Genomic DNA, 27,897 nt, shown 5'->3' on the forward strand with positions numbered 1-27,897 from the left:
AAGCCATAGCCAGCTGTCCACATAGCTACGTCACCGTACGCTTTGATCCATGTGGCATCGTGCTCCAACTTCCCACATGAGGCTGTATCTTGCCACAGGGTAGACCGTTCCTCCGGACGCGGCTGGCCTGGGCGCAGAAGGAGAGAAAGCGTTGAAGATTGTGGGTCAATGGAATGTTCGTCTGTGGTAGCGATGAGGTTTTTCTCTATCCGACCAAATTGAACGTGGGTCCACTCGATGTGAAGGATGGGAAGAAAGGTCGCTTGGAATGTGCGCTCGGCCTCTTTTCTCCAGGCTTGCGATACTTGACGGCATGTAACCCAGAGCACGAATGGGTCGTCGACGCTTTGGAGGACTTGGATGAACAACTCGTCCGGAAGGTGGGGTAGGCAGGTACTGGCCATCTTTCACTCGATTGCAATACAACGACAATGCCGTTGAGAAGTTAACATCGGATTCTGGGCCTGGAGATCGTGTAAGATACAACGCGCGATACTTGTAGATGGAGACTGCTGCCTATCAAGCGAAATGCAACCTTGGAAGGATGCGCTTCTTGCCGCGTTTCGGTCTGTAGCGTCACGCATTATCAGCGCTAAATGAGAATGTAATCAGGCTTCTACAAAGCTTCGTAAATAGGCGGAAGATATTGCGGAGCTTTAACGCCAAAGCAGACGGCCGTGATAGCCGGAAGCTAGCGGGGAGATACCGTAGCGTGCCCCGCACCCATAATGATTCTTTATCAGGAAACGGTAAAAACCTAAGAGAGCACTTACGTCACACTGCTAAGATCCCACATGCTGTCTTACACAAGTTCTCCTCCATCACGCCGAGTGTTCATACCACTGTACTACCGTGAGAACTTGTTGAATTCTTTCGTCTTAGCCGTTACCTGATATTTCTGATCTCCTACTCACCTAAACTTCCAAAAATGGGTTTAATGTACCCTGTAGTTTGCGCCGCTCGGCTACCCGAAGAGGTCAGTGGGGTGTATCCTCTCCCTAGCTTCGCCTCAGCACTGACTCCAAGCGAGGGATGCAGACTATAGATCTTTTCATCAAGGAAACTCGCGACGAGGAGGAAATGTGGAACATTGTTTTTGTGGACAGCATTGACGACTATTACGACGAGACATCAGGGGTACCAGGAGAAGACGGAAGCGACCCAAACTCCCCATTTATTGGAAAGACGCCCCAGGAATGTCACCAACTGCTCTTGAAGCTTCGCGAGGATACAGAGTCGGAAGTTTTCACGGACCTTTTTGCCATCATGGACGAGAGATCAACAGAAGACAACACTGTACTGCTCGTGTGCGCAGAGAGGGACTTGGGCGGGGAGAACGAAGTCTTGAACCTGGCGACTGTTCGTGCTACCTTCAAGGCTGTACCTACCGCGCTGATGCTATATGAAACGGGGCACAGCAGTGTAGGGGAGGATGCGGAGCGTGCTGCACGTGAAAAAGACAATGTTTATCGTGGAAGGTAGTCTACTCACGTATGATGTGGACTAAATGGCATCGATCGTTTTGCAAGACCGGAAGAGCTATCTTCTAGCGCCCACAGGGGATAGCGATGGAGTGTATCAAGGCCGCAGTGCGTTTCGTCGTGAGGAGCGACGCGGACCGCAACGTTGTCGCTCTGGAGTTCGCAGACCGCACAGAAGCCGCGTTAAGTAGCTTTTGTTGTTGTGTTGGAGGCGGGCATTGAACATACGAATACGGTAACGTTCGATTGTGGTGCGATTTGCAACGGTACCGAAACCGAAATTTAGACCGCGTTTAGGAGGAGGTGTTGATTAGGTATAGGAGGATGCGCACCAGACAGAGATGACTGACAAACCTCGTCGCGCTAAGTCACATGTCTTCGCGTTTAGCGTGAAACCTCAAATTAGCGTGTAAGCTTCCCCGCGTCTTCTTACTGACACCTCAGCATTCAAGTCCTGATTCAATACTGAGGCCAAAGCAGATCTTGGCGCCATCATCGAAACGACAATACGTTGATCCTGCGTTTCTTCCAACTTGCCAGGCAACTTTCCCTCACCCATGATGGCTAGTGCAACGTCGTCGACTCCATTCCGCTTCCGCGACCTCCCTGGAGAGGTAGGCTCCTTCAGATCCCCTCAATGTGCTTCGTGCTGACTTTGATGCCCCTCAGATACGCAACAAAATCTATCGCATCGCACTATGCAGCTTCAGCCCGCCACCGACCACGATAACGATTCAACCCACGTCATTCCTCACCGCAACACCTGCAGAACATCAGGTTGAGACCGCGATACTGCGTGTATCCAAAGAAACACACTGCGAGGCTTATAGTGCCATGGTCAAAACCAATCGCTTCGTAAAGGTCACATCGTCGCGAGGGCTCCCCATGCGCCTTGCTATGGCAGGCCAAGCGGTCCGGATGATCGCCATCGACGAAGACATTGTTGATAGATTCAAGGGATACGTGCTTGGTGTGCACATTGGTTTCAAACAATCACGATTCGCTCGTTCCCCGGTTGAACCCGAGAGCCTACGTGAACCTGTCACCGCGATGATCCTTTACAGCGATCTGGACCGGTTTTGCAAGGCATTAAACGATGGGGACTTACATGATCCGGGGTTCAGCGAAAAGATCAAGATCTCTATCACCATGGCGCCTGTCTTAGACCTTGCGTCAAGTCACACACTATCACCCGACCTCAACGGTTTCTTCACCAAGAAGACGCAGGAAACACTGTTCATGCCGTTCATGGCCAATTTGTTTGGATACAGGACCGTCGAAATTAGTGGCCATGTCGATAGTGCTCTGGCAGCTACCGTTCGTCTAAGTCTTGGTCAAGACAGATCTTTCAATCCGGCGGCTGTTCTCGCCGAGTTTGCGGCCGCGAAAGATCGCGGGTCACAACAGTTCAAAGACCGCCAATTTGAGGAGGCCGTCATTGGTTGGCAGGACGCCGTTTACGATCTGGAGCAGTTACGTGAGTCCAGTTCCTGGCCAAATCTAATTCGCAAGGGAGGTGATGCATTCGTTGAGGAAATCGCTCCGCTATATTTCTTGATGCAGCTCAACATCGCCCACATTCAGATCGCGAATATGCAGAAGAACGCGTTTGGCGCCGAGCTATTGGCCGATGGCGCGCTGAACTCTGCAACTCGGTCGTTGAAGCCAGGCTTCTGGAAACCTGGTTACAAGTACAGACCTTCGCTTCAGCAGTTCGCCAAGCTGCGCTATCGGTATGCAATGTTCATGAGGCTGGAAGGGAACCCGCAGAATGCGAATCGGGCTTTGAGCTTCATCGACAAGGCTCTTGTGTCGCAGCCGGGTGACGGTGTGCTTCTGAGAGAGCGTGAGAACATACTGGGGTGGATACAACGGCTTTGATTCCGTATCCAAAGACTTCAATACGCGCTCTAACGCCTTTCAAAGTAATCTACTGGCTCCTACGAAGCGATCATAGGGTATTGGCTTCCCGCACTGGTGCCTGGGAAAGCTAGGACCCGGTGGCTCGTGCTTCATAGCTCGCTACAGATCCCGAAATTGATTCTACCCGTCGTTGTTTCTACGTTGCCTCGAACAGAACTGTTTCGCTAAAGCTCCGAGACCATTTCCGCCATTAGAAGTGGCGCGCAGTCGCTATAATGTCCAAGTTCGCTCAACCCTTCCGCTTCATGGACTTACCCGGAGAACTGCGCAATCAAGTCTACACCCTGTTGCTATGTTCATTCGGGTACCCAGTCGAGCAGACTGTCGACAACTTCCATTTGCCTATTGCATCTGATGGCCACCGCGCCGACACAGCCATCCTCCTCACCAGTCGTCGAGTCCATCTTGAAGCCTACGATGTCATGGTGAAGGTAAATCGTTTCGTCGCTGTCCGCGCATATCTGCCTTTACCATTGATGGAAATCCTACAGGAGGGTGATGTGTCGGTCATCACCCTCAATGATCTGCATATCTCTCAGTTCAAGGGCCACATGCTATCAGTAACGTTATCGGCGTCAACGCCTTCGCATGAGCCGCCCATGAGCGTCATGCTCCTCGCCGGAGACTTACAACCTCTCTGTGAAAATATCAATCGAAGCGGCTTTGATACAAGTCTCACAATCGACGTGGACGTTGCGCCCCTGCTCGGCGAGCCCACTCCAGTCTACAAAGATTCCTTCGACGCCTTTGTCTCGGAAGAAATACAACTCAGCCTGCTCGCCCCATTCAAGACATACATGCGGGGCTTCAAGAATGTCCACGTACACGGTCGCGTGTCGTCCGAAATTGCGATCGCAACGGCGGCGGACATGTGTAAGGATGAATGGTCGGATCCTGTTGAAACTTTTCACCAACTCCAAGGACTGAAAGATCACGCTGATGTGAAGTGGGACTATGACTCTCGCAGGGAAGTATTAGGGTCATGGAATGAGTGTTTGGTGGAGATCGGCCGTATCCGCGAATCTTCGTCGTGGGGCAACCTCGTCTTGTTGGGAGGGGATTCATTCGTCGATGCAATGATTGAGCTAAGGTTCTCATGCTGCTTGGGTCTCTGCTACGCTATCATAGCGATGTTCAACGACGAGATGGAGAACGGCAAACATGGAGGGCTTATGGACGCTCTCGACATGATCTTAAAGCGTACCATGACCGCCGTGGGAGAATGCATGGAGCCAAATCTTTGGCAGAAAGGTCGCGAATGGGAGCCCTCAGATGCTCGATTTGCTAAGCTACTCTACCGACAAGCGATAATGATTCTCCTAGGCGGCAATAGTCGCAACGCGGGCCTCGCACTCGAGTTCATGGAAGTCGCTCTCGAACTCTCGCCTCACGACAGAGATATCATGAAAGTACATGACGCCATACTCAGATGGAGAGCTTCTGGCAGCCACTTCGATGCCGATAGGGATTCAATTCGCATCCATCTGTCTGACAATGGAGACATCACAATCGATATGTAATGTAACGGTTGCGCTCTCATCCAGTCTTTTCCCACGAGACGCGCTGGTACCTACGTTTCTGCGTCTCAGGCAGAACTCTTTAGCAGATACATGTACGAGAAAAGTGTTTGAAGTAGACGCGATATCCTCTCGTATTCGTCCACTCCATGTGTTAATTGTGTAGCTGTGCATACTGTTCTTCATGTCTTCTTAACTCGAGGTTGCATGCAATGGCTTGTGCAATGTGGATTGATGTCACAGCAATGACGTAAAAAATGCTCGTTCATCTCTGTCTCGCCTCCGACGTGCGCCTTAGTGAGCTGCCGCTGCGTCACCGCCACGCTCGGACTCCAATGTTTGTTTACCAAGCGCTAGGCCGCCTCGAGCGCACGCGAGAAAGGAAATCACAGACTGCTCCCACCTTCGTCCTTTGCACAACGAATCCTCACACGACTTTGACTCAGTCGTCGCGAAGATGACTGCCACAGTCGACGCCAATATGGCTACCGCCGATATCAACGCGTCCTTTCGCTTCATGGACCTTCCTGGAGAGCTCAGAAACAGAGTCTATACTTTGCTACTCTGCTCGTTTGGACCCGCCCCACCTCCTGCCCGCAAGATCCCCGAGGATCTGTTTACCAAGAACAGCTTTGAGTTCAAACTTCTCCCCGCTCAACAGTGGAACGACTCTGCCATCCTTCGTGTGAACAGCCAGGTTCATCGAGAAGCCTACGACATCATGGTAAAAACCAACAGATTCGTTCGGATCAGCTGCCCGGGTAAACGCACTCTCCATAACATCATCGCTGGCCAAAACGTCCCCGTCGTCGCAAGTGGAGAACGCGCAGCGCAGTTCAATGAGTACGTCAAAGTAACAAGGTTTCTTATTCTGACTGAGTTTCCTAACATCTGATTGCAGACAACTTGTCGATATCACTATGTCTGCCGCAGATGAGGAGCTCACTATGCCTTCCGCAGATGGGGGGCCCAGTTCGCACGTAGGCGCCAGTCAAACAGCCAGCGTAGTCATCTTAGGTCAGCAACTTGAGAAGTTCTGTGGCAGCTTCGAGATGGCAAAAACCATTGTACCAGGGCTCGCCAAGAATGCGACTTTCATCATAACTGTGGCTCCGATGCTCGCTCATAAAGGCCCATGGTACCAAGACGACTTGACAGACTTCTTCTCCGAGGTTACCCAGAGGGACTTACTCTGGGAATTGACTGGCCTACGAGACTTCAAAAAAGTCGAAGTCCATGGTCATGTCTCACCTGATGTCGCAACGGAGCTGAAACGGCTGATGATGTTGGAAAAGTGGAATGACCCACACCATATCGTCAAACTCATGAGGGAGAGCAAAGACCGCGGTGCTCAACTCTACCGCGAAGGTCGACTGATGGAGGCGTTCTCCGCTTGGGGAACAAGCATGCATGAGATCGATCGTATGCGCGAGGGCAACTCCTGGGCTAAGCTCATCAAGATTGGCGGCGAGCCTTGGATCGACCAGATGGCTGAGCTGCAGTGCTCACTTGGACTCAATTCGGCACTGGTCAACATCATGCAGTGGGGCCCCGACTCCAAGAACGAATCCATACCGCTGGCAATTCGGCAATCGTACAGGAACCTCACCCTATCCTGCCTTGAAACGTCTGCCAAGTGTGTTGAACCAGGACAGTGGAAAGAAGGATACACCTGGGTATGTCCTACGATGCTCCAGGCAAAGATCTTGTACCGCCGCGCTGTGTGCATTCGGATTTGGGGTGATAGGTTGCAAGCTGTCTACGCTCTGGACCTTATCCGTGGAGCTATATCACTTGTACCGAACGACCCCGTCGTCCGTAAGGAGGCGGAGGCCATCGTGCTGTGGGCAGGCGGTATGTAGGAGAGCTGTGAGCATCTCCGGGTGCGTCCGACGGCATAAAACACCCTGATTTTGATAGTTTGGAAGACATGTATGGGAATAGGTGCTACAGTCGAGGAGGTGTGTGCTCAGGGCATTTTCAGTGGCCATAATGATTCATACTTCTTCTTGTACAATATCAAAGAATCTCCTCTCACCTCCATGCTCATCAATACATCGCATCACCCCAGTCTTCCCTGATCATCTCACTACCCTTCTCAGCCACCATATAGATACTCGCCAAGATATTAGCATCCGGAAGTACCGGTACAATACTGCAATCAACAACTCTCAGTCCATCAACACCATACACCCTCAGCCTACTATCCACAACACCACCATCTTCCTGCGGCAGCATCTGGTTCGTACCGGTAGCATGCCAGTTGGGAATGGTATTCGCCTTGATGTACTCGAGGATAGCTTCGTCGTCGTCATCAGCAACAGCCGGACCAGGGCTGACTTCGCCAGAATTCGGGCCGATAGTGAAGCGCGACAAGGCCGGGTGGCGAAGGATAGCGCGGAGGTACTTGAATGAAGCGATACCAATGGCGCTGTCGGTGGGGTCGGCGTAGTAGTTGCTGTTGATGAGGGGGCTGTCGGACATGGAGGCACTGCGCAGGCTGACTGTGCCGCGGGAGAGCTGGACCATGCTTGATGCGGTGACTGAGATGTAGGAGTCGTTTGATAGTGGGGCCCAGTATGGTGTTGGAATCCAGGGGTACCACACGCTCTCGAATAGATACTCGATGTGAGTCTGGTTCGCTAGGCCAGCGTCGATGACAGCTTGAGCGCCGATGTCGCGTAGCTGCTGCTCGCTGAGCTTTTGGAAGCCGTTCGTGACACCGGAAGGAGCAGTGTATTGGCCGGTGAGGTTTTGATAGAATGCTTCCTGAGCAGCGCGCAGATTTTGGGGTGTGCGAGACATGTCTGTCGTGGAAGCATTATCCTGGGCACGTGCCATGATACTGAAGACTGAATGGTCGTTGAGATGATGGCCGACGTTCTCGTTGACAACAACGGGCGTGATACCGACCTTCTCAAGTTCGTCGGCCGGACCAATACCTGAGACCATGAGGAGCTGCGGTGAGTGGAAGGCACCCATGCTGACGATGACTTCATTGCGTGCTCTCGCTTGGCTCACGAACCCAGTGAGCTGGTTGATGTAGCTGACACCGATGGCACGTGGCTTGCTAGTGGAGTTCGTCGATGATGGCTTGCTCATGACGATGCCGGTGACAGGAGCGTCATGCAGCACCTTGAGGTTCGTTCGATTTCGAGCTTGCTGATAGAAGCTGTCGTAGCTAGAGCTCCTTCGCAGCATGTTGTCCATCGTCGTCGTTCCATGCTTGACACCTTCGCCGTCTCCGAGGTTAAGGTCCTCGACGATAGGGATGTCGGCAGCTTCGCTGCAAGCAACAACAAACCCTTCGGTAGATGGTGGAACGTATCCCTGGAAGCCGAGCTGGAGTGGCCCATCGCTATAGGCATCTTCATTAAACGTCTTGTATTCTTGGCTGAACGCCGAAAGCTCCGCCGTCGAGGTGGGCGCATTCAACCTCGTACTCTTCTTGAAGAGGCGGTAGACATCGTTCCAGCTCCATCCAGGGTTACCCAATTTGGCCCAATGATCGTATACGCTGGCCGAGCCTCGCGCGTAGTAAAGACCGTTGGTCGTGCTCGAGCCACCAAGAGTTCGTCCGCGGAGATACTGAAGGGTGCGGTTGTTCAGATGCTCTTGCGGTGTGGTAAGCAGACCCCAGTCGATTACACTGCCTTTGATAAACTGATTGCCGCCAGGCGACTCGTATGCCAGAACTTGTTCGGGACTGGGCCCAGCTTCGAGAACTAGCACGGAGAAGTGACCAGACTCAGTAAGGCGATTACCCAGGACAAGACCAGCTGTTCCTCCTGCTTGGTGTTAGCAAGGTCTTCGAAAGTGTCCGACCCTGTGGACAGTATCGACGGCTATGATCCGTTTGCCGATGATCCCCGTGGCGAACAAGGAGTAGAACGTACCACCTGCGACGATGAAGTCGTACTCTTCGTTGAAGACTGGTTCTTCAGTTTGACCTCCCTGGGAAGGAAGATCTCCTGGGCCTTGGCGTTTCGCGAACTGAGAGTTGTGCAAATTGTACGTTGGCCAGGCAGAGGCGATGGACGAGAACGAAAGCAAGGCATATGCAGATGCCTTGGCGGCTGTGAGGTACCGCATGTTGAAGCTTTACTTGCTTTTCCTCTGGTATGATCACTACAGACAGTTGCAATACTGTTAGGGAAGCTCAGCCCAGAATAGAGCGATGGGGCTACACGGCACTGAGATGATCAGAAGGTACAGCAGATGTGACGAGAGTGAGTACATCTCTTTATATCATGTCCATCATACTGCCACCGGAAGCTGAACCAAGGCAGCGGAAGCCAAGACCTTGGGTATAGACTTCCTGCGCCTTGGTAAAAGCCGTCTCATGTTGGAAAGAGCAAGTCAAAGTAGCCCAAGACTTGCTGTCAGCCACGCCGTGATTTCCGGCTGACTCCGAGAAAACCGGTGATGCTCGCCTTTCATGTCGTACAGAGTTTCTAGATAAGCTTGGAGCTGTTTGCGATCAATCCTGGATCCCGGTCCATTGCAAGAGTGGTATAAGATCCGGTGGGTGTGTAGGACGAAGGCTGCTTTGCTTACGCGAGCAGACGACGACGGGGTGGCGGAACAACACGTGCAGCATGGCGATGTACTTTGCCACAGTCTTGGTACCACCAAGGCTTGATAGAAGAAGGCGATGTGTGGCACCGCATGAGAACGCGTGGGCATCCTCGTAAAGTGGAAGGCTATGTCTAGCCAAGGCAGAATCGTCATTGCCGAGCCTGGGGCAACGCCAGATCACGGTCCAACGTCGATCCACGTACTTCAATGTAAGCACGCCCAGCGCGTCGGGCCGGAGCTTACAGGTGATGTCGCATTGTTGACAATGCCAATGATAGGTGCCAATGCGACGGCTCGAAGAGCGCTTTCCAGAAGTGCGGGGAAGCTAAGCCACCGCGAAAACGACCGGTGGAGGACGACACGGACTTGCTCGGTACATGCAAAAGTATCTGGCCACCCAGGAGGACCTACGCGTACGAAGAAGGTTATTTGGTATCACCAAACACGTTGCGCGCTCTCATCTGCCAGAGCTGATGTTCGTGTTGAGTTTTAGGTGCCGCTGAACCCGTATTTTGGCATGTGCATCTAGCTACTAGCTAGCGTCAAAGCAACTGGAGCCTCTTTTGCCGATGAGGTAGAATCGTAGTCATTCCATCGTTCTTGATGAAGGATATGACGGCATATTTTGTTGAGGTGGGGCTGTGTCGTCAAGGTATCGCCCGTTGAAGGCATACATGGATACCCAGGGAGACGCTGCTCATCGCAATATGAGGACCTTGATTTGGATAAACTCCGATCCATGACGAGGAGCTGATACGTTCGATCTGAACATAAGTCGCGAGATTTTGGTGCGCACATACTCAAGGCATATGGCATCGGTGGAAGCGGAGATGGAAGGATGAAGAGGGGTGTCGCGTCGGACGCGTCCAGCTCACAAGCCAGCCACGTGAATTATGTAAGCAGACCCCACATGATCTGACCGGCGCTGCGTCTACCAACCTGAACGTAGATCGCGATACCAATCAGAGTTGCATTCCGCGAGGCTTATTGTATCACGGGTATCACCGTCGTCCACAATGCAACATCCGCCCTTTCGTGTAGCAATCCATGTAAGCAGTCCCACGATGTCAGCCTTTTTATCCTACACACATCGCGTCGTAGCGAATGCCGAATCCCATTGTTGCACCTGAGAGCGCCAATTACAAACCGCAGAACAGGAATTTGTGTAGTATGAAGCATGATGTTCAATGCTGCATCCTTACACGAAAGACAACTAAACCTGGTCTGGCTTTGCCGCCGCAACCTTAGCACGCGCATCCGCACTCCTTTCCCTCTCTCTAAGCATCTTCTCCAAATACTCGAACAAGATATTCTCCTTCCTGATTGGATCTTTGAGCGTCTTCCAGTCCTGAGTCATGGCGCGCTCCGCTTTATAAACATCCCTACGATCCTGCCATTCCAATCGGTTCCAATCACGATAATCGCTCTTCTCTCGACCCCGCCAGGCAATCCTTTGGTTTGCTCTATACGCATTCTCGTTTCGCGCAAAGTCTTGCTTTAGCCTCTTGAACTGGCGTTGCTGTCCTTCTCGCTCCACGCGTTGCGCCTCAGCTCCTTTGTCTTCTTCCGCGGGACGTTTGCGTTTAGGGGTCGTATCAGCGGCGTGCGCCTTTACATATCGGGTTAGCAGCCGTGGGCTGAGTGCAACGTCCGTGATGGACTTGCTGAGCTGTTCTCCCTCATTGGAGGCTGCAAGCGCGCGGCGAAGTCGTGTTGATGATAGTGATTCCTCTTTGTAGCCGAGAAACCAGACACCGCCTGTCATACCGAAGAAGCGTGTGGGCACATAACGCAGCCATTCTGTAGGTGGTCCTGTAGAGCGGTGACACATTCGCGTCTGTCCAAGGCGCCAGATACCTGTACGTAGTCGATCCTTGATCATCTGGAGCCGCTCGTCGCCTGCATCAAGATTAGCTGTGGTTGTGCAAGACATGGCATCGTACGTACGGTCGCCCGGAAGCTTCGTCATTGCGCGCGGAAAAAGCATTGATAACTTCTGCTCCAGCCACGTCAAGTTACCGCCAGCTCCCAACTGCTGGATAAAAAGTTCTTCGAGTGCTTCGGTGCGCCAGTCGTTGTAAGCTGCCAATTTTCGTAGTCCCGTTTCCGTCTCCATGCGTAGGCTGGTGCGTTCTGGATCCCCAGTACCAACGACTATAGTAGGCCCCCAGTATCCGGCGGACCCATATTCTTGATCAACGTGATCAGGTCCAATTAAAGTGATGAACCGTATGTTGAAGCCATCTGTTGCGGCCTCTGATATGAGTCGGTCCTTGAATGCTTCGGAGCCTGGCTCACCACGTGGGTGACACCAGTGCCAGCCACCATGGAGACCACTATTGTTGATGAGGTTAAGACGCTCTTGTAGGGTAAGAACTAGGTCCTTTGAGCCCGGTTTTCCGTGTCTGTACTTCGAGGCTACGGAATAGTCGTCCAAAGGGAAGATGATGGCGGCTATCAGGTGTATACCCTCCCCACCTCGAAAGAAGGCGTGGCATAATGTTTCCTTGTGTCCTTGATGAGGCGGATTGAAGCAGCCCCGGAAGGTCAAGATGTAGTTGAACCTCCCCTTGATCAAATATGGCGGTGGCATGTGAATGCTGGGCCTGAATATAGTGGCAGTGGGATCTCCTAAGGCTCGCTTGATGTACACCTCCAAGGGAGCAGTTGAGCTCATGACTACGGGTGAGTGCTTGGATAAAGTCGATGTAGGTTGTCAACTCCTGTAGTGGGCAGTACTTCTATCCTCTCAGGGTTGCTGTGAAGAACATTGATTGCTCTATCGAGTCTCCACCGTGGAGAGCCATGGCCCGAGAGCCAACTGCGACAAGCACTTTCACCCGTATGTTTCTACGCATTCATTCATCGTAGGTTTAATGCGAATGCGGGTACGCTCTGCTGACGGTCGAGCGTAGTCATGGTCGCCTGCTACATGAACGGTCATTCAACGGATAGGACTGTTGTAGATACACGCGAGACTATGTCGCATCTTTCCATCACACCTATCGCGCTTACCTGCGCAGAAGGGCTCGTACTCATTTAAGACCCGTACCGCCTGTTCGAAGAGCATGGCACAAGGCATCTCGGTTCCAACACTCTACATGGCTGTAGGAGGTTTCATTGAATATGCGACCGAAATTTCACAGTTCGTCAGTCCCGTAGTTACGCCCCCGATCTCGTAATCCATGCTCTAGATATTTGCTTCCTGGTGAAAGTCAGATTCCGCGCCGATCATAAGCCATTGTACAAGGCATGCCAGCTTTCACCAGAACGTACCGACGGCGGGTACACGATCACCAAACGGAATGACGCGCTTCCACGAGGCAGTGGAGCTAGGCTAGCGTGAGGACTTCGGGGGCGAAACTATATCTCGATGCTGCAGTTGCCCGTGGAAAGTTTCGAACGTGCTCTTTTTAGAATGCACTGCTGACGTGAACCTGGTCGCACACGTCATCGCAAGGCCAGAATCTTTTGCTTGCGTACTGTCACTGTAGCGACCCAGCGGAACAGATCTGCGTACGTAGTAGAAGCCTCGCGAGTAGTCGTGATGAGTAAAGTAGGGGTTGGCGGTGCATTGCGACCTGCTGGAGAGGGCTGCCGAGTTTGACAAGATCTGTAAATGCGTCGTTGATCTGAGGGCACGATGCCACGAAGAGGACAACTTCCTCAGGGCTGAGCGCACAAGATTCATCGAAGACGGACTCTCGATGGTGGGAAGCCGAGGCTGGACGCATCGTGTAGCAAACTATGTTGCGCCTTCCACGAGGTTGGGAGGCGGCTCTTCCGGATTCTGCGGGGCTGCGCTAAGCGTTTCTGAACTAGCGCATGTGTCCAAAGGGGTGAGGCTTGTCGCGGAAAGGCTTCCGTGCATCATCATCGGCATCCACCAAATATCTGAGCTTCGCGCTCGAGGCTGAAGTCTTTTCGCGAGCTACTTTTGTTGTGCATGTTGGGCATCTACGAGGTAACTCGAAACTATTTCGACCACGGGTCGCCACAGTCAAAGCGCAGTCAGCTTGCATACCTAGGTAGGTGGCCTTGGGCTCAGGGCTGAATGCTCATGCAAGTTGAGCACAGTGGCAAGACCGTTTGGGCTGACACAGAGAATCGCAGCAGCAGTAGCTCATTTGCAAGACGCAGTAGTTTGTATTATGTTGAAGCCAGCTTCATCGGCGAAGGTATTGTACAGGCAGGGTGGTTGTAAATATCCGTATTCCTATTCATTGTTCTGCAGTGGGGTATTACAATGTCGTAAGGACAAAAAGGAAATTAGGCTGGTGTGGGTGTGGGTATGCGCAATAACAAGAACGCTATCATCATTCGACCGTATGCTCCGCTGCCAACCTCGGTAGTGTTCCCCGTGAATGGATCGTCTCGCTCAGTCCCATGGGTCTTTCATCCAACAGCCTTCCATCGTTCTCTTCGTCGACCTTTTTGAAGCTGTCGTGGACCAAGCCCCTCCGAGGGTCTTCATGTTTGCCGCCGAGCTTGCTCTTTGTACGGCCGGAGATTGGGGATGGGAATGTAGTACCGTCGCTCAGCACCATAGCGGAGGGAGGTGCAGCAGGCATCTGGCGCGGTAGGTCGAGGGAGCTACTGTCCAGAGAAACGTGGTCTTGCGTGCGTCGGACGATTGGGTTCTGCGATGTCGCGGTCGGTGCGTCGCTTTCGCCACGAGAGTGCCGTTGGCCGTTTGCGTTGTTCTTACGTCTGCGCAACCACCAGACCAGAGCGACAATTAGAAGTGCACCAACGATGCCACCGATTGCTGCTCCAACTATAGGGCCGATTTGAGTCTTTGCCTTTGCGCCTGGCAAGACGCGACACACTTGCTTGACCTTCGCATCGGCGCCTTTGGGGTCGGCTGCTGTGACGACTGCAGGTGCGAGCTGGAAGTTTTGCGCGTCGGGATCGACGATGAGGTAGTTTTGTGTGAAGAAGGGTAGGCCCAAGGTTCCAATAGTCATAGTGCTAGGACCGGTTTGGTTCGTCACGGCCATGTTGAAGACTGTTGCATTATCCACTTCGTACAGTCCTGCGGCGTTGTATGCCCGGGGCCGGCTGTAGAGCTCAGTTGCTGGGATGACGGACTTGTAAGTTGCGACTGAGGGTTTGGATGCGTCGCCGCCGGGAGTGCCCATGTCTGATAGCGTGACGGTGATGGTGCCTGCGGGAGCTGGGTCGGTAGGAAGCTCGAAGTGACGCGAGGTTTCGTTCCAAAAGGCGGTAGTCTCTGCCGCGGCAAGGTTGTCCAACATAGCAGCTGGCAGTCTAATGTCAGATGAGAAAGGGTCTAGATGTACGACAAGAGTGTCCTTTGCGTCAGCGAAGAGCGTGGTGCTCTTACCGCCAACATCGTACGTGATGGCTGTAAGGATAGCGCATGTTGGACAGTCGGAAAACATAGGAAAGGTAGTGGCTGCACTCTTGAGGCGGCTTTCGTCGTAGCCACCAACAACGATCAAGCCATCTTGAGGTGCTTCTTCAGATTCTGATCCGGCCCATAGTCCGTACGTTCGGGAAGAAGCTTGGCCAGCGTCCACGAGGTAGTTCAAGAAGCTCGAGTCCATTCCTAGAGGCAGAGTTGCTCGATAGCTTGGCTCGTTCTTCATGAGCGCGTCTGCGCTTGCTACAACGCGTCAGTGCCGCAAAGACCCAATTTTCTCATAGACTTACTATCGGTGGATCCATTGGTATACATGGGAAAGGTCGCGAACTTATTCGCATCCGGTTTGAGACCAAAAGCCGCAGCATCGTCGAAGAAGATGTAAGAGCTCGCGTATGCTAGATCGATGGACTCTCTGCTGCCAGTCCATGTCGCGTAGTCTACCTCTTTGAACGTAGTCGAAGTTGCACTATCGTAGATGCCACCGAGCTGGCCAATGCAGCTGGTGTTCGTAGCTGCCACGCACTCCGCTGCATTGTTGATGAAGAGATTGTCGGAAAGCGTCGATGGCGTCAAGGAAAAGGGTTGCGGAGGTGTGCCGATAGCGAATGAAATGCCTCTGGTGAGGACAGTGCCGTCAGCGGAGACAGTGTTGTTTGCCCAAGGCAGGAGCAACGGCTTGGAGCCGTTTGCGCAAGCCATCGTCCCTTGGTAACGATGGATGTCCTCCAAAAATGTAAGATCTAGTGTTGTGTATTTGTGACAGCGTCAACCTCGCACGGGTATTTTTGGCGTCAGCCATGACTGTCCCTGATATGGATTGCAGGGACGCATTAACAAGGGGATGATCTGCTAAGCTTGGGCATGGGCACCTAGGCTATGGGGATCGGGCGTTGACGACACCTGCAGACCTGAAAACTCGGGTAAGGAAAAGAACCCTATTGGATTGGTTCGTCATGAGTACTTCGGGTACATACTACCTAGAGTCTCAGAATGGTCGGTACCTGGGCGACGAGACATATGCGCTTCTCCACAGCTTCAACTCGTTCTCTTACTCCACGGTACGCAACGAACACACTCATCTCCATCTTCAAAGTAGCCGGCGACCGCCGATGCTCTGCGTAGAGTGGTGACGTCACAGCGTAGGTGCAGGCGCAGGCCTTGGTTTGTTGACATCCGCGAGTCGCCCTCATCTTAGATTCAAGGAATCTTGCTGTTCGTGTCGCAATTCTCCTGACAGGACGGGCCTTTTGCGGCGAAGGAAAATGTTAATTCGGACCGTTGACGTCGGAACGTTGTTCAGCCACGCGCTGTCCCGTCCATCGAGCCAATCAGCACTTGCCGACTCACTAGCGTCTTTCGGGGACATGTTTCGCGTATGCAAATCTCGCTCGCTTCTCTGATAACTCCGTCGATCGTGTGCCCAACCTCATAGTCGGGGTACATGCCCAAGTTCGCCTCTCCCTGTCTTTGCGTGTTCGAGCCTCGATGGATTTTCGATGAGACCGGAGGTGGTGGATACCGTGGTCGCGCATCATTTTTTGACGACGCACTGTGATTGGAAGGCAATAATTTCCAGTCCGATAAGATGAGGTCTGTCGCGTCGCGTTATACTCAACGGGCTCGTAACCTACGTTCACCGACCTTTGGCGTTACGAGAGTCCGCATCACGCATGAAGGCCTGACCTTGAGTAGGTGCATGGAGATTTTAGCAAGTTCAGTTCCCTACATGATTACTGATGTGTGTCATAAACCGCCACTCGACCTCAGCTCTCAGCCCTCATTGTCCTGAAGTGCATCTTGGGCATCTTCTCATGATGTGAAGACACTTGACTTCACGTCTCTCCTTTTTGCATCCTCCAACTCACCCGTGACACCTCGGCATTGCCGATCAGCAAACGGAGGCCTCCTCGTTATGTCGCATTGGATGCGGCGTGCTTTAGTTCGTAGTCTTGTCACCGAAAGACTGTGGCCTTTCCATTTGGTCATCTAGCCCAAATGAGAACGCAGGCCTTGATCTACCAAGGCTCGAGATCAGGCTCCAAGTACCTGACTCAGAAGATGTACCAAAACCTTCCGTATTATCGCGGCTCTTTTTGTCAACTTTGCTCGCGGGACGTCTAATGCAGATGTATTGTTTGTAAACTGCATCTTCAGTCCACCAAGTTGATGGCATGGGACCGCATGCGCAGCCCGGACATGGTAAGTCGGAGAAGAGTCATGTTGAGACGAAACTCTTGAGAGTGTCACATTGCCTCCACCGACACGGTTCGGCGTGGAGCATTTCGGTGATCAGGGGAGATGGAAACGAAGATGGGTTTCGATAGCATGACTCAGTGCTTTGCCGATACAGATAACTGGTTCGTGAAGGCGAAGGTGTCGGGTGGTGTGCCTACATGATGTAAATGGCTGCGGCGCCCAGTGCCGTTCTTATTGAGGCTGCGCTGTAGCTAATTTCTGTAGATCATTTCTTCGTCGTAAAAGAGAACGACCAACAAACATTGTAGCAATACTGATACTGACCAATTCGTGACATTGAAGGGTCTTTTCTCGGCCAGGAAGCTTGGTGACAAATCGTCGATTGAAGACTAGCCAGGAGTAACGAACTCGAGATACAAGTAGAAATGAAGGGTGACTGTGGAGTTGAATGAGTAAGATGCTCCACATGAAGATCCACAAAGCGATGCGAACGATCATGCCATTCACAGTCGCTGCCGAGTTGCTCCGGCTGTGTGCAGCAGTACTGTAAACGTGAGTACCATTTTCCTGGATCATCAACACCCATCGGTACTGTGGCTGGTGTAGAGTCCGCCAAAAATCCATGTCCGTGTCGGTAGCCGTCAACACGAACAATTTGTTCCCTTCTGTCGTTTTTGGGGCGGCTCCAGCAATTTATGCGGTACAGCACGTCTGCTGATACTTGGAACTCGACATACATGTCGTGTCCGCATCTTTGATGCTTTGTGGAGGTGAACAGCGATGTGGTCCAGATCATAAAGCAGACGTCTTCGAATCGCAGAGGATTCCGACACTTCTCATGACGGGTATCCGAGGAGGCGTTATGGGCATTGAAAGTTTTGAAGAAGACGCCAGCTGTATTAATCCCGGTAGAAAAGCTCGTCGACCGTAGGCTCTCTAGATCTCGTAGAATGCGGTATGCTTAGCTGGAAACCATGTATAAACGAATTCAGAGCTGGTGAGATGGATGGTGTTGATGAGCGTTCTGCCCGCATTGTCACGGGTGACGCGCGTCGAGTCATGGCACCGACTTCGGCCCCATTACTCCGGTTGCCACTTCTACGGACTCTTCCGCACCTGGCTCTCAAGCAAGTTCCCTTAACTGAGGCAAACTCAATGTCATCGGTGTCATTTTACTGAAGAGACGCCCAGAATGCGATCTGAGGAAGTTGGTGCGGCGCCGGTTAAAATGGCTAAAGTGCGATCTTGGTCATTGGGGCGGGACACGCACAAGTAAACATTCGCGCTAAAATAGGGAACGATGCCCAGGTGGTTCGTGGCTTTACGGGTGGGCTAAATCTCCACGGCGTCTCCTGTCGTCATCGAGTTTAATGAGATCTGCCGGAGGACTGAGGTGTAAGGATGGCGGACAGAGAATGCAATGATTGATGCGACGTGAGAGAAGAAGGATAATAATAAACAGAATGTTGGATTGACGTAGATGGAATGCGCGATATATTGATGTGCATGTTGATCGCAGTTTACGGTGTTGTGGGTCGTCAATCAACCGTGAGCGCGGACCCTGAGCGGCCAAACCCAGCAACCAGGCATCTTCCCCTCATCTCTGCCATCTCTTCCAGCATCATCACCACCACCGCCGACAAATGCATCAGACCCTCGGATGGATGGAGTGGACGCTTGAGGCTGAGGATTACTTGACATTAACCGGCCAGTCTCCATTAACGCAGCCGTATCTGCACCTGCGTTGTCGACATGAGTGGGACCTGCATCTCACGTGCTTGTCTACCCCGGATGTGCATTTCGCTTAGGCAATGGCCGCTGGCGCCCAGAACGTCTACCCCAGAAGTAGGACCAGACCCCGATGATCCCGAGGTCCAAGCCGGTTGATTTGTGGATTAGTCTGGAGAAACTCCGCAACCCGCAAGCAGGTGGCGCCATGCAGCCAGGTCAATGGACTTACAGCGGCGAAGGACAAGTTCGCACATGAGCCACGAGCCCGGTTAAACAAAACGACTGGGGTGAAGATGAACCGCGAGAGCGGATAGATTGATTGAGTATGCATACGCTAGACTTCTAGAATAACCGTCGAAGAATATATAGGATGACAGGCTCGCCGTGTCTTTAAGGGTATCCGTGGCAGACAACCTCGAATCAGTCAACACTCCAAGTCTCAATCACCATGCGTTTCTCCAGCATCGTCGCCAGTCTGGCGATTGCCAGCTCTGCTGTTGCCAGCCCGTAAGTCACACATATTCTCGCCACCATTGCAGCTAACTAACACTGAGGTAGTACCTACGGCCATGGCAAGCCCAAGGAGGACAGCCTCTACAAGGCCATGAAGAAGGCAGGACGGGAATTCATCGGCACAGCCCTGACCCTCCGCAACGAGACCCGCGAAGGCGAGATCATCAAGGCCGACTTCAACTCCTTCACTCCCGAGAACGCGATGAAGTTTGAGTCTGTCCACCCAAACCAGGGCAACTACACCTTCGCTGATGCCGACCGCTATGCGGCATACGCCAAGGCGAACAAGCTTGAGGTCCACTGCCACACTTTGGTCTGGCACTCTCAGCTGCCTGCTTGGGTATCTGAGGGCGGATTCGACAACAAGACCCTCATTGGTATCATGGAGGACCACATCAAGACCGTCATGACCCGCTACAAGAGCGTTTGCACACGCTGGGACGTAGTCAACGAGGCCTTGAACGAGAACGGTACCTACCGCTCCAGTGTCTGGTACGACACCATCGGCGATGCCTTCCTCCCTATTGCTTTCCGCTTCGCCAACAAGTACCGTGGCAAGGCTGATCTCTTCTACAACGACTACAACCTTGAGTACAACGCGGAGAAGACCCAGGGTGCTCAGCGTATCGTCAAGCTCATCAAGTCCTACGGCGTCCGCATCGACGGTGTTGGCTACCAGGCCCATCTTGCCAGCGAGCCCACCCCCAGCGCTCCTGGTGCCGCTCCCGATCAAGCAACACTCGAGGCTGCCCTCCGCGCGACTGCTGACCTCGGCGTTGACGTCGTCTACACCGAAATCGACCTCCGCATGCTCACACCCGCCACTCCCGAGAAGCTCCAGGTCCAGGCCGATGCTTTCGAGCGTGTCGCCAAGTCGTGCATGAATGTCAAGCGATGCATTGGTATGACTGTCTGGGGTATCTCCGACAAGTACTCTTGGATCCCCGGTGTGTTCGAGAACGAGGGTGCTGCCCTTCTCTGGGACGACAACTACATGAAGAAGCCTGCTTACGCTGGCTTCCTCAAGGGTATCAAGGCCAAGAAGGGCCACTACTAGACGAAAAAGAGAAAGACCGTATGACTTTGTAGATATTGTAATGTATACAATGTATCAAGAGCATTTGCATCAAAACGAACATTACATGAAGATTCCGTCCGAGCGGCTTGAGGATCTCTCATTGTATCTATGCTGGATGTCGGTGCTACTGCTACGGTGTGGTAACGGGCCATGTCAGCATGCCCGATAACCAGCCTTCACAATGAGATTTTAGCCCAAATCATCACTATGCCGTATCAGCGCTGTTAAATCAACGAGCAAATGCGCTATAACGTGTAGTCCAATTCCTAACCCGCATTTTACACCCCCTTAGATCACGAGGCTAGCTTTTGGCCTTTCATGATGGAAGATACAAGGTCTCGTAAAGAACTGCGTCGCGCAGTCGCAGAACACGAGAGAGTGCTAGAGAACGACCACCGGCGTGCTGAGTTGACGACGCTACGCATGAGCATCAAAAATCGCACTGAGCCTTGCCATGGCGGCGCATCACACTTGCATCGCCTAGCATGTGGCCATACCGTTCATACCAACCAGCTATCTTTGTGCGGACGGAACTGTAAAACACCCGTCACAAACTTCACAGCTTTCGCGTGTACTCTATGCGAACGTCAAAAGATGATCCAATCTGGTCAGATCAATTATCGTAGTTCAAGGCTGACTGAGCTCATCTTGCCGAACTTTCCGCCTTTCTGTCAATCTCACGTGCCGGTGATGATGCGCGCTCGTGGGTGCGACATCGCAGTGGTAACGTCCTCGAAGCACTTTTTCGTACCTAGCACGCCCGAAAATATTGCTGCGTACCGGGTCAGCGATAACCGACGATTGAAAGGTCTTCTCGATGATGTAGTCGATGTCGCGAAAGACATGGGCTTCTTCCAGACCACCGTTAACAGTATCACGGACGACTTAACTACCTGCGTTGATCATCAGCATCTGTGGGTGAATGCAACCTGTGGACAGCTCGCTGCCGTGGTCTTGTACCTGAGCGCTGTACAGGTCGGAATTGCACAGCATGGTATGTTGAACCAGCTATCAATGTGCTTCGGTGCGTCGATGAAAGGTATCATGCAGCTACTTCCAGCAGTGTCAAGACTGCTCATAGATACCAGCGCCAGGTTCGCCATTGCTGGCTTCATGCAAACATTCGAAAAGACATATCCTGCGTATCAAAAGCACTCAAAAGATCTTGCTCGGCTACAGTTGAAGCTATGGCGTCTGGTACTGGACCGCTGTCTCTTCCCGTCTGAGTTCATCGCTGCGAACTGGCGACACGTCGTAACATCGTGCATCTATGCTGTGACTACTGTCAAAGATGTCTTTCTTGATACCGAGGAGATTAGCGCCGCGATAGGTGCACGTAGCCCTAGCATCGATGGCGAGGATATGAACACATACCTGCTCTCTCATATTGTTGACGACAAAGCTTACCAGATCAAGCATCTAGCTACTAGGGCGCGGCGCCAACGTAAGCTCGAATCCCGCTCAGGGAGACGTCTCGCACTTGATGTCGATGCCGCCTATCCCGCACCAGACTCGATCATCGGTTTAGATCGGAGCTTCGGGACGATCTCAATCAATGAGTCTCTGGGTGATGATTGGCATGCTTACCTCGACAGGATGGGGCATGTAGTGAGTAGTTTGGATGATAATGATCCGAGCGTTTCCATGGGGGGAACGTACAGCGGGTCTTGCGTTTGTTAGGTAGGAGGTGGCTCGATCATACCAGCTCGCCCAGCGATTCGGAGTTCAGTATTCTCTTGCAGTAAGTTCATAGGATGAGGAGGAATACCCTCAAGGTGATACCGAGCCGCAAGGAAAGGTCTGGACGAGCTTCCCCGGCCTGGGATACGTCGCATTTACTCTTGTTTCAAGAGATTTATGACACTGGTGGAGGCCTACATCAGACTTGGAAACTCTTTTGAGGACACCTATGTGCCGATGTATTCTCCTGGATACCCTTTTACACCCTACCCATGCTGCTGGAACGCACACCAACTCAATGCTACTAATGCTTCGCTGCGACCATGCCAGCAATTCGAGCGGAGAACGCCTCGTTGGCCGCGCAGGCGATACTAGCGCTCTTACCGGGATACCTTCGTTCGTAGTACTGAGCAGCCAGGAATTCCGCTTCATACCCATGAGTTTCCATATGAGTCCCAACTGCGACATCCATGATACGTAGTAGCTCCCAGCTGGCTTGCTTGTATTTCTCATTGTCCAGGTCGAGGAGGCCCGCTAGTGACATGCCGCCATCCACTCGCCATCGGTGTACAACTTCGTTGAAATGTTCTGCTACCTTTCCCACTAAACCGTAACTCAGGCTTGGTTGGCCGGCAATGTTTGCAACTTCCTCGATTCGAGCTTTGCTCGTGCCAACAGGATGCACCTTCCGTACCTCTGCACCGTACCTTTTCGCGTATTCGTCCCAGCTCCAGAAGGCTTGGCAGATCCCGTACTGCGCACCGCAAATATCGATGACCCATTCTTTCCTGGTCTTGCTTGATGTAACGCGGATGACTTCATGGTAGAAGCCAGGCCAGTTGTCCATACTGCTGCCTTGAGGGTAGTGGTGGATGGTGATCTTTCGGGGAACACGGCCCAGGGTGACGCCAACCTCCTCAATCTTGATGTTGAGGCCTGTGGGAATCGAGTAAGCGTAATGATGCAGAATGTCTTTATAGGTATTACCTCGAAGAGCACCGAGAACAGTATCATGCATCCAGATCATCGGCTCGTTGCACACCCAAGCGCAAAGCATCGCCTTCTTGGTACGATCATTCGTAACAAGGTGTCGCGGAAACCTGATGAAATTTTTCGACTTCTTTTGATAGTCGCCCTCGTAAATCACCAAAACGTCGTCTCGGTCTTCGACCTTGATGATAGGCCTGTCCCAAGTGTTCTCGCGGAAGTCATAGTAGGCCTGTTGAATGACCTCGGCTACGCGCGCAAGCTTCTTCTCGAGGTTGACGTTCTGGGCGTCTTTGCATGCTTTCTTGTGAATCGGCCAATCCTTTACCTAAATTGATGATATCCGAAGTCAGTGTATGTCTCACACGCAGTTCGTACATGGGAGATCTTACCTGGCAGGCCTTGCCGCAGTAATGACGCGATGAGATATCTGAACTGCAGGCGCCGCATTTGCTGTGAGCCAGCTCGCCACATACGGCGCACGCTGCTTGTAATTCGGGAGCCATGGCGATTGCTTTGTTGTCGTAAACAGCGGAAAGGAGTTGTGGGCGCAGAAGGGTATTCAGGTCAAGCCGGGCAATACTTGTTCCGATTGCACGAGGTGAGCTATGACGCTTTTGGCTTGCAGCCTAGATGACTAGATGAAACACGTCTGCAGACTACGTCAAGATAAAAAGATGCAAAGTGGTTGACCTGACGTCAACGTAGGCTCTAGAGTGTTCAGCGTTTTCATAGGTTGACGCGAGAGGATCGAACCATATCGTAGCTATCAACCCCCAAGCGAAGCGTCTCGAGATTGGATATGTGGAGGACGAAAGCTGTCGTATACTCCTGATTGAGAGATGACTTTTAACTCGCATCAATTGTTCGCCAATCGTGGCCATGAACCGTGAGCATCCCTGACTAAAGAGACTTGAACTCCTCTATCACCATACTCACGCCAGGGCCCTTGTGTTCTTCCTCAATCTTAGCCAGATCCAGAGTCACCTTAGGGCAGTTCGCATTCTCCTCGACCGTCGTAGCATCGCCAAGAATGCTAGCGTAATCGAAATGCCTCCTCATCATTTCTCGCGTTAGGCTCTCGGGCTCATTGATGATCTGAGACATGAGTCCACCGACGTTGTAGTTGGAGATGTACCCATGAACAGCCTGAGACAAAGCCTCAACCAACGGTTGTGTCCAGCTCGTCGAGCCTGCGATGCTCCTCTTACGAAGATTGCTCAAGTCATTTCCAGGCTGCTGCAAGAAGGTCAGTAGTGCTGTTTCCATTCGTGATGAGGCCTGAAGGCCGATGCGCTCTGTGTGCGCATACCAGCCTGGCATAGTTGAGCAGGTCCAGATGTATTCTCTACATTTACCGAACTCGTAGACTGCACAAAGCGCCTGCATGTGCTTGGATTCGAAGTCGGCAGCGGTAAAGAATGCTTGCGTGAGCCCGAGCTCAGCACCGGATAGATTGATGTACCATTGCTTTCGGCTCCCACTGGCGGTAATTCGTAACAGTGAAATATTGTGCTCAGGCCAATTCTCGCACTCTGTACCGTCATCTGCGAGTATAAGAACGGTCCGTGATGCTGTCTTGATCTTTACCATGACTTCGTGGATCTCAACATGTTTGGCTGGTCAAGTGTCAGCTTATCATTAAATCGCGCGCAGATATATGTCGGGCCACTCACTCTTGATGAGCTTTTTGAGCAACGGATGCATATATGCTAGGGGAAAGAATTGCGCATTTGAGCACAGCACCGCGTGTTTGGTGGCTGTATCAGGGAACACATCGTCAGTGAGCTTCGGGAACGGGTGGTTACTAAAGTTAAGACCCTGGTAGGCGACGATCTTCTGATTTTCCAGTTCAATTTTCGTAATCAGCATCATGTTTGTAGCTTCCAGGAGTGCAAGAGAGGCTGACTGAATAACGTTGGCGACTTGCGGCAGGAAGGCTTCAAGCCGAATGTCATGGCAGGTATGCATGTGATTTTTCCAATCAGCCCTTTGGTGATCCCCGTTGCAGTAGTAGTGTTGTTTGCAGCCGCATCTTTGTGTTGCTGGCCCGTGACAATACGAGCAGAATGTAGAAGCCATGGGCAGAGAATTGCAGAAGACCTTTTGACAGATGATACGAGAAGCCAGAAAATGCGGCCACTTCCAAGCTTCATATACTTCCAACCTCTCGTCATTTGTCCAAATGCTAAGCAGCTGACCGCAGGCGTGATCATAACGAAGACGGCAAGCATCGACTTACACAAACAACGAGACTACCCTCATGTCAGCAGATACGAGACTTTGATAGATTGCAAAGTGGGAAAAGATGCGAAGACGAGGTTGCTAGACCCATCGAAGTTCGCCAGGGTATGTGAGCGCGCCATGCTGAGAATGCTGGACCGGCTGTCGGAGGCAGGAGCAGAGCCAGAGGAAGGCCACCACAGGACAAATGAAGTGAATTGACGCGCTACATTGCACTACGGTGATGATGCAGTCATCTCAGAAGGCGATACGTCCGGCCTGACAGTGTGGATGATGATGGCTGCGACAATGAAGACGCGATGGAACAAACCTTGGAAGGGAAGACGCGACTTCTGGAATGTTGACGGCAGCCAGGGTCAACGCTAAACCATATGCGCACTAGTCCCTGTCTCACCCGCGGAGCTTTATCGTGACATCGGAGCAGACACCTTGTGTATCTTGAGGAGATAATGAGTAACGCAATGTTTACGTCGGAATGTCAATACGAATCCAGCATCTCAGTTCAAATTATGTGTGGGAGGCCCTGTAACCTAAGCCTGGTACATTGGCGCTCCAAGTAACAACCCATGTAGACTACCACCCCCAATGAAGCGAGTATTCAGCAGCACCTGATGTAGCTCCATCGCAGATACGCGAGTAACAGGTAAGAATTCGAGACATCTCTTCAAGATATCGTTGAGCCCCGGTGTATAAGCTAGGCCAGCAGGGTTGCTTTGAAACGAGCGCGAGTAAAGGCTCGGCATCGTGGTCAGTCTACACAGCGCAACGATGACCAGCCCTACCTGGTATACGTCACTCCTTTTATTGTTCGGCGGTTCGAATGGCGGTGGGCTAAAGTCTTGTTGCTGTCGAAGCTCAATAGTTTGCCACTGATCAACACTTGATATGCTCGAGCCAAAGTCTCCGAGAACAACTTTCGGCCATGAGGGTTCGTGAGAGGCAGGGAGCCCGAGGAAGATATTGCGCGGGTAGATGTCTCGGTGCAGTATCCAGTCGTATGTGTCGCTCAGAACCGGAGGATCGCCTCGCTGCATATGTCGGAGAGCCCGAGCCAGCGATCTGAAGACGTGCCAGATAAAGCTCTCGCTGAAAGGTTTGCGCTGGCTGACATGCTTTTCGAGCAAAGCCCATAGATCGCCGTATGCATACACGTCCATGACAAGTGCGCCAGTTCCCGTTGCTAAGTCCAACTCATGCTCGCGGTAGGTGCAGATATTAGCGCAGTTCGATAGACGTATGAGATGGCTTATCTCGCGCGCAGCAAAACCCGATGCAACGTCTCCGGGAGTGAATTCCTTGCGCACAGCAAGCTGGCCAGTTGTTTTGTTCCTGAGGAGCCATATCGCTTTGTTGAAATTGCCAACGGCCTGTATCTGGCGTACACGGTCGTATTGGTTGCGCGTCGGGACGCTGGCACGTTGTAAATCCATTTTGTCGCTGCTCATTCGAAACAGAACTGATCTCTCCGCGCGAGATAGCTTATAAATACTTGCCCTATGTGCTGGAGACGCGTTTGTTACCTGTTGGCGCTGCGTTTTCTTGATGCAATGGCAGCTCTCGATCGTCATATGTGCCACATCTCGTGGGCATGGCGAACGAAAGCCGATGGCCACTTTGCAGCGCTTGTGCGGCCTTGTCGCATCTCCGCCTTCGCCCATCTTCACCTGTGCTCGCTCTAATTTCCGCTCTCTCACCTCACAACAGCCGCCACGCGACCGCAACAACGCGTCTCTCTCACTCAATCCTGAAATTTCTGCTCTCACCTCTACCTCCACATACCCCGCAGTTATAACCCACCCAATCCCCAAATCCGCCATCGAAACCACCTTTACCTGCCAACAAAAGGGTGGCGGCTAGCACACAGAAAAAACATTCAGCACTCCGGCCGGTTATAGCCGAAGCCAGAGGAAGCTCAAGGCCAGAAACAAGAACCGAACAAGAAGCCAATCAGAAAAAACATCAAGCTAGTCGTGATAAACTGCCATTAAAGAAGCAAGTTTCGTACCTGGATAGAATACAAGGTTCCATGGTATCTTTTTGCTGGTTAAGGGTGGTGGTTCGAGGCTGGTGAGAGGAGGAATTGAAGGTTTCTTTTTGCTGGTTTTTTTTTTAACCAAGTGAAAAGTCGTAATGCGCAAGGCCAGGTGTAGGCGCGCTTTTGTAAAGCAAGCTGCGAAGGGGATGCGGAAGATTAGCGAAGACATGAATCATGTCTCCCAGCTCTTTCTTGAATGTAAATTTGCTAACGCGATGAAAATGAGAATTGCAAAGCACGCGGAAGAAAGCGAGTAATGTTTGACAGGATTGCTGCGTACGGAATGGTCACGGGTAAAGGTGGTGAAACTGTGGGGTCAGACAGCAACCAGAGATGACTAGAAAGGAAGTGGAATAGACTCAAAGCACCAACTGCGCGCGCGAACTGCATGACAACGTTGCGAGCAATGTAGATGGAAGTATGATGAAGGGGAAGGATGACGGCAGAACGTCTGTGGTGCGCGCTACACACTGGCCAATCAGACTTTGCATAGCTCCGAGTGGGGCAGCCACCCCTCGAAGCCCGCGTCTTTCTCGTCCGCGAGT

General features: G+C 52.2%; 8 protein-coding genes across 8 annotated transcripts; 4 read left to right on the plus strand and 4 right to left on the minus strand.

Moving 5' to 3' along the window:
- Positions 1–2,038: 2,038 nt before the first annotated feature.
- J4E78_007142 (uncharacterized protein) lies at positions 2,039–3,362 on the plus strand (the record flags this gene model as incomplete). Its single annotated transcript, XM_049367750.1, has 2 exons — positions 2,039–2,095; positions 2,151–3,362. The coding sequence occupies 2 exons, from the start codon at positions 2,039–2,041 to the stop codon at positions 3,360–3,362; spliced, it is 1,269 nt and encodes a 422-aa protein (XP_049220720.1).
- Positions 3,363–3,619: 257 nt separating this feature from the next.
- On the plus strand, positions 3,620–4,924 carry J4E78_007143 (uncharacterized protein; the record flags this gene model as incomplete). Its single annotated transcript, XM_049367751.1, has 1 exon — positions 3,620–4,924. The coding sequence occupies one exon, from the start codon at positions 3,620–3,622 to the stop codon at positions 4,922–4,924; it is 1,305 nt and encodes a 434-aa protein (XP_049220721.1).
- Positions 4,925–5,402: 478 nt separating this feature from the next.
- On the plus strand, positions 5,403–6,783 carry J4E78_007144 (uncharacterized protein; the record flags this gene model as incomplete). The annotated part of the gene is made up of 2 exons (XM_049367752.1): positions 5,403–5,764; positions 5,823–6,783. The coding sequence occupies 2 exons, from the start codon at positions 5,403–5,405 to the stop codon at positions 6,781–6,783; spliced, it is 1,323 nt and encodes a 440-aa protein (XP_049220722.1).
- A 187-nt stretch (positions 6,784–6,970) lies between these two features.
- On the minus strand, positions 6,971–9,013 carry J4E78_007145 (uncharacterized protein; the record flags this gene model as incomplete). The annotated part of the gene is made up of 2 exons (XM_049367753.1): positions 6,971–8,709; positions 8,818–9,013. The coding sequence occupies 2 exons, from the start codon at positions 9,011–9,013 to the stop codon at positions 6,971–6,973; spliced, it is 1,935 nt and encodes a 644-aa protein (XP_049220723.1).
- Positions 9,014–10,712: 1,699 nt separating this feature from the next.
- On the minus strand, positions 10,713–12,092 carry J4E78_007146 (uncharacterized protein; the record flags this gene model as incomplete). Its single annotated transcript, XM_049367754.1, has 3 exons — positions 10,713–11,311; positions 11,357–11,398; positions 11,447–12,092. 3 exons carry the CDS (start codon positions 12,090–12,092, stop codon positions 10,713–10,715), a joined length of 1,287 nt encoding a protein of 428 aa, XP_049220724.1.
- Positions 12,093–13,815: 1,723 nt separating this feature from the next.
- On the minus strand, positions 13,816–15,587 carry J4E78_007147 (uncharacterized protein; the record flags this gene model as incomplete). The annotated part of the gene is made up of 2 exons (XM_049367755.1): positions 13,816–15,128; positions 15,176–15,587. The coding sequence occupies 2 exons, from the start codon at positions 15,585–15,587 to the stop codon at positions 13,816–13,818; spliced, it is 1,725 nt and encodes a 574-aa protein (XP_049220725.1).
- Positions 15,588–19,263: 3,676 nt separating this feature from the next.
- On the plus strand, positions 19,264–20,385 carry J4E78_007148 (uncharacterized protein; the record flags this gene model as incomplete). Its single annotated transcript, XM_049367756.1, has 2 exons — positions 19,264–19,322; positions 19,374–20,385. The coding sequence occupies 2 exons, from the start codon at positions 19,264–19,266 to the stop codon at positions 20,383–20,385; spliced, it is 1,071 nt and encodes a 356-aa protein (XP_049220726.1).
- A 2,005-nt stretch (positions 20,386–22,390) lies between these two features.
- On the minus strand, positions 22,391–24,948 carry J4E78_007149 (uncharacterized protein; the record flags this gene model as incomplete). Its single annotated transcript, XM_049367757.1, has 3 exons — positions 22,391–23,401; positions 24,013–24,692; positions 24,750–24,948. The coding sequence occupies 3 exons, from the start codon at positions 24,946–24,948 to the stop codon at positions 22,391–22,393; spliced, it is 1,890 nt and encodes a 629-aa protein (XP_049220727.1).
- Positions 24,949–27,897: the final 2,949 nt, after the last annotated feature.

This window comes from Alternaria triticimaculans (genome assembly GCF_023758025.1).
Source record: "Alternaria triticimaculans strain BMP 0046 chromosome Unknown scaffold_10, whole genome shotgun sequence".
Lineage (NCBI taxonomy): Eukaryota > Fungi > Ascomycota > Dothideomycetes > Pleosporales > Pleosporaceae > Alternaria > Alternaria triticimaculans.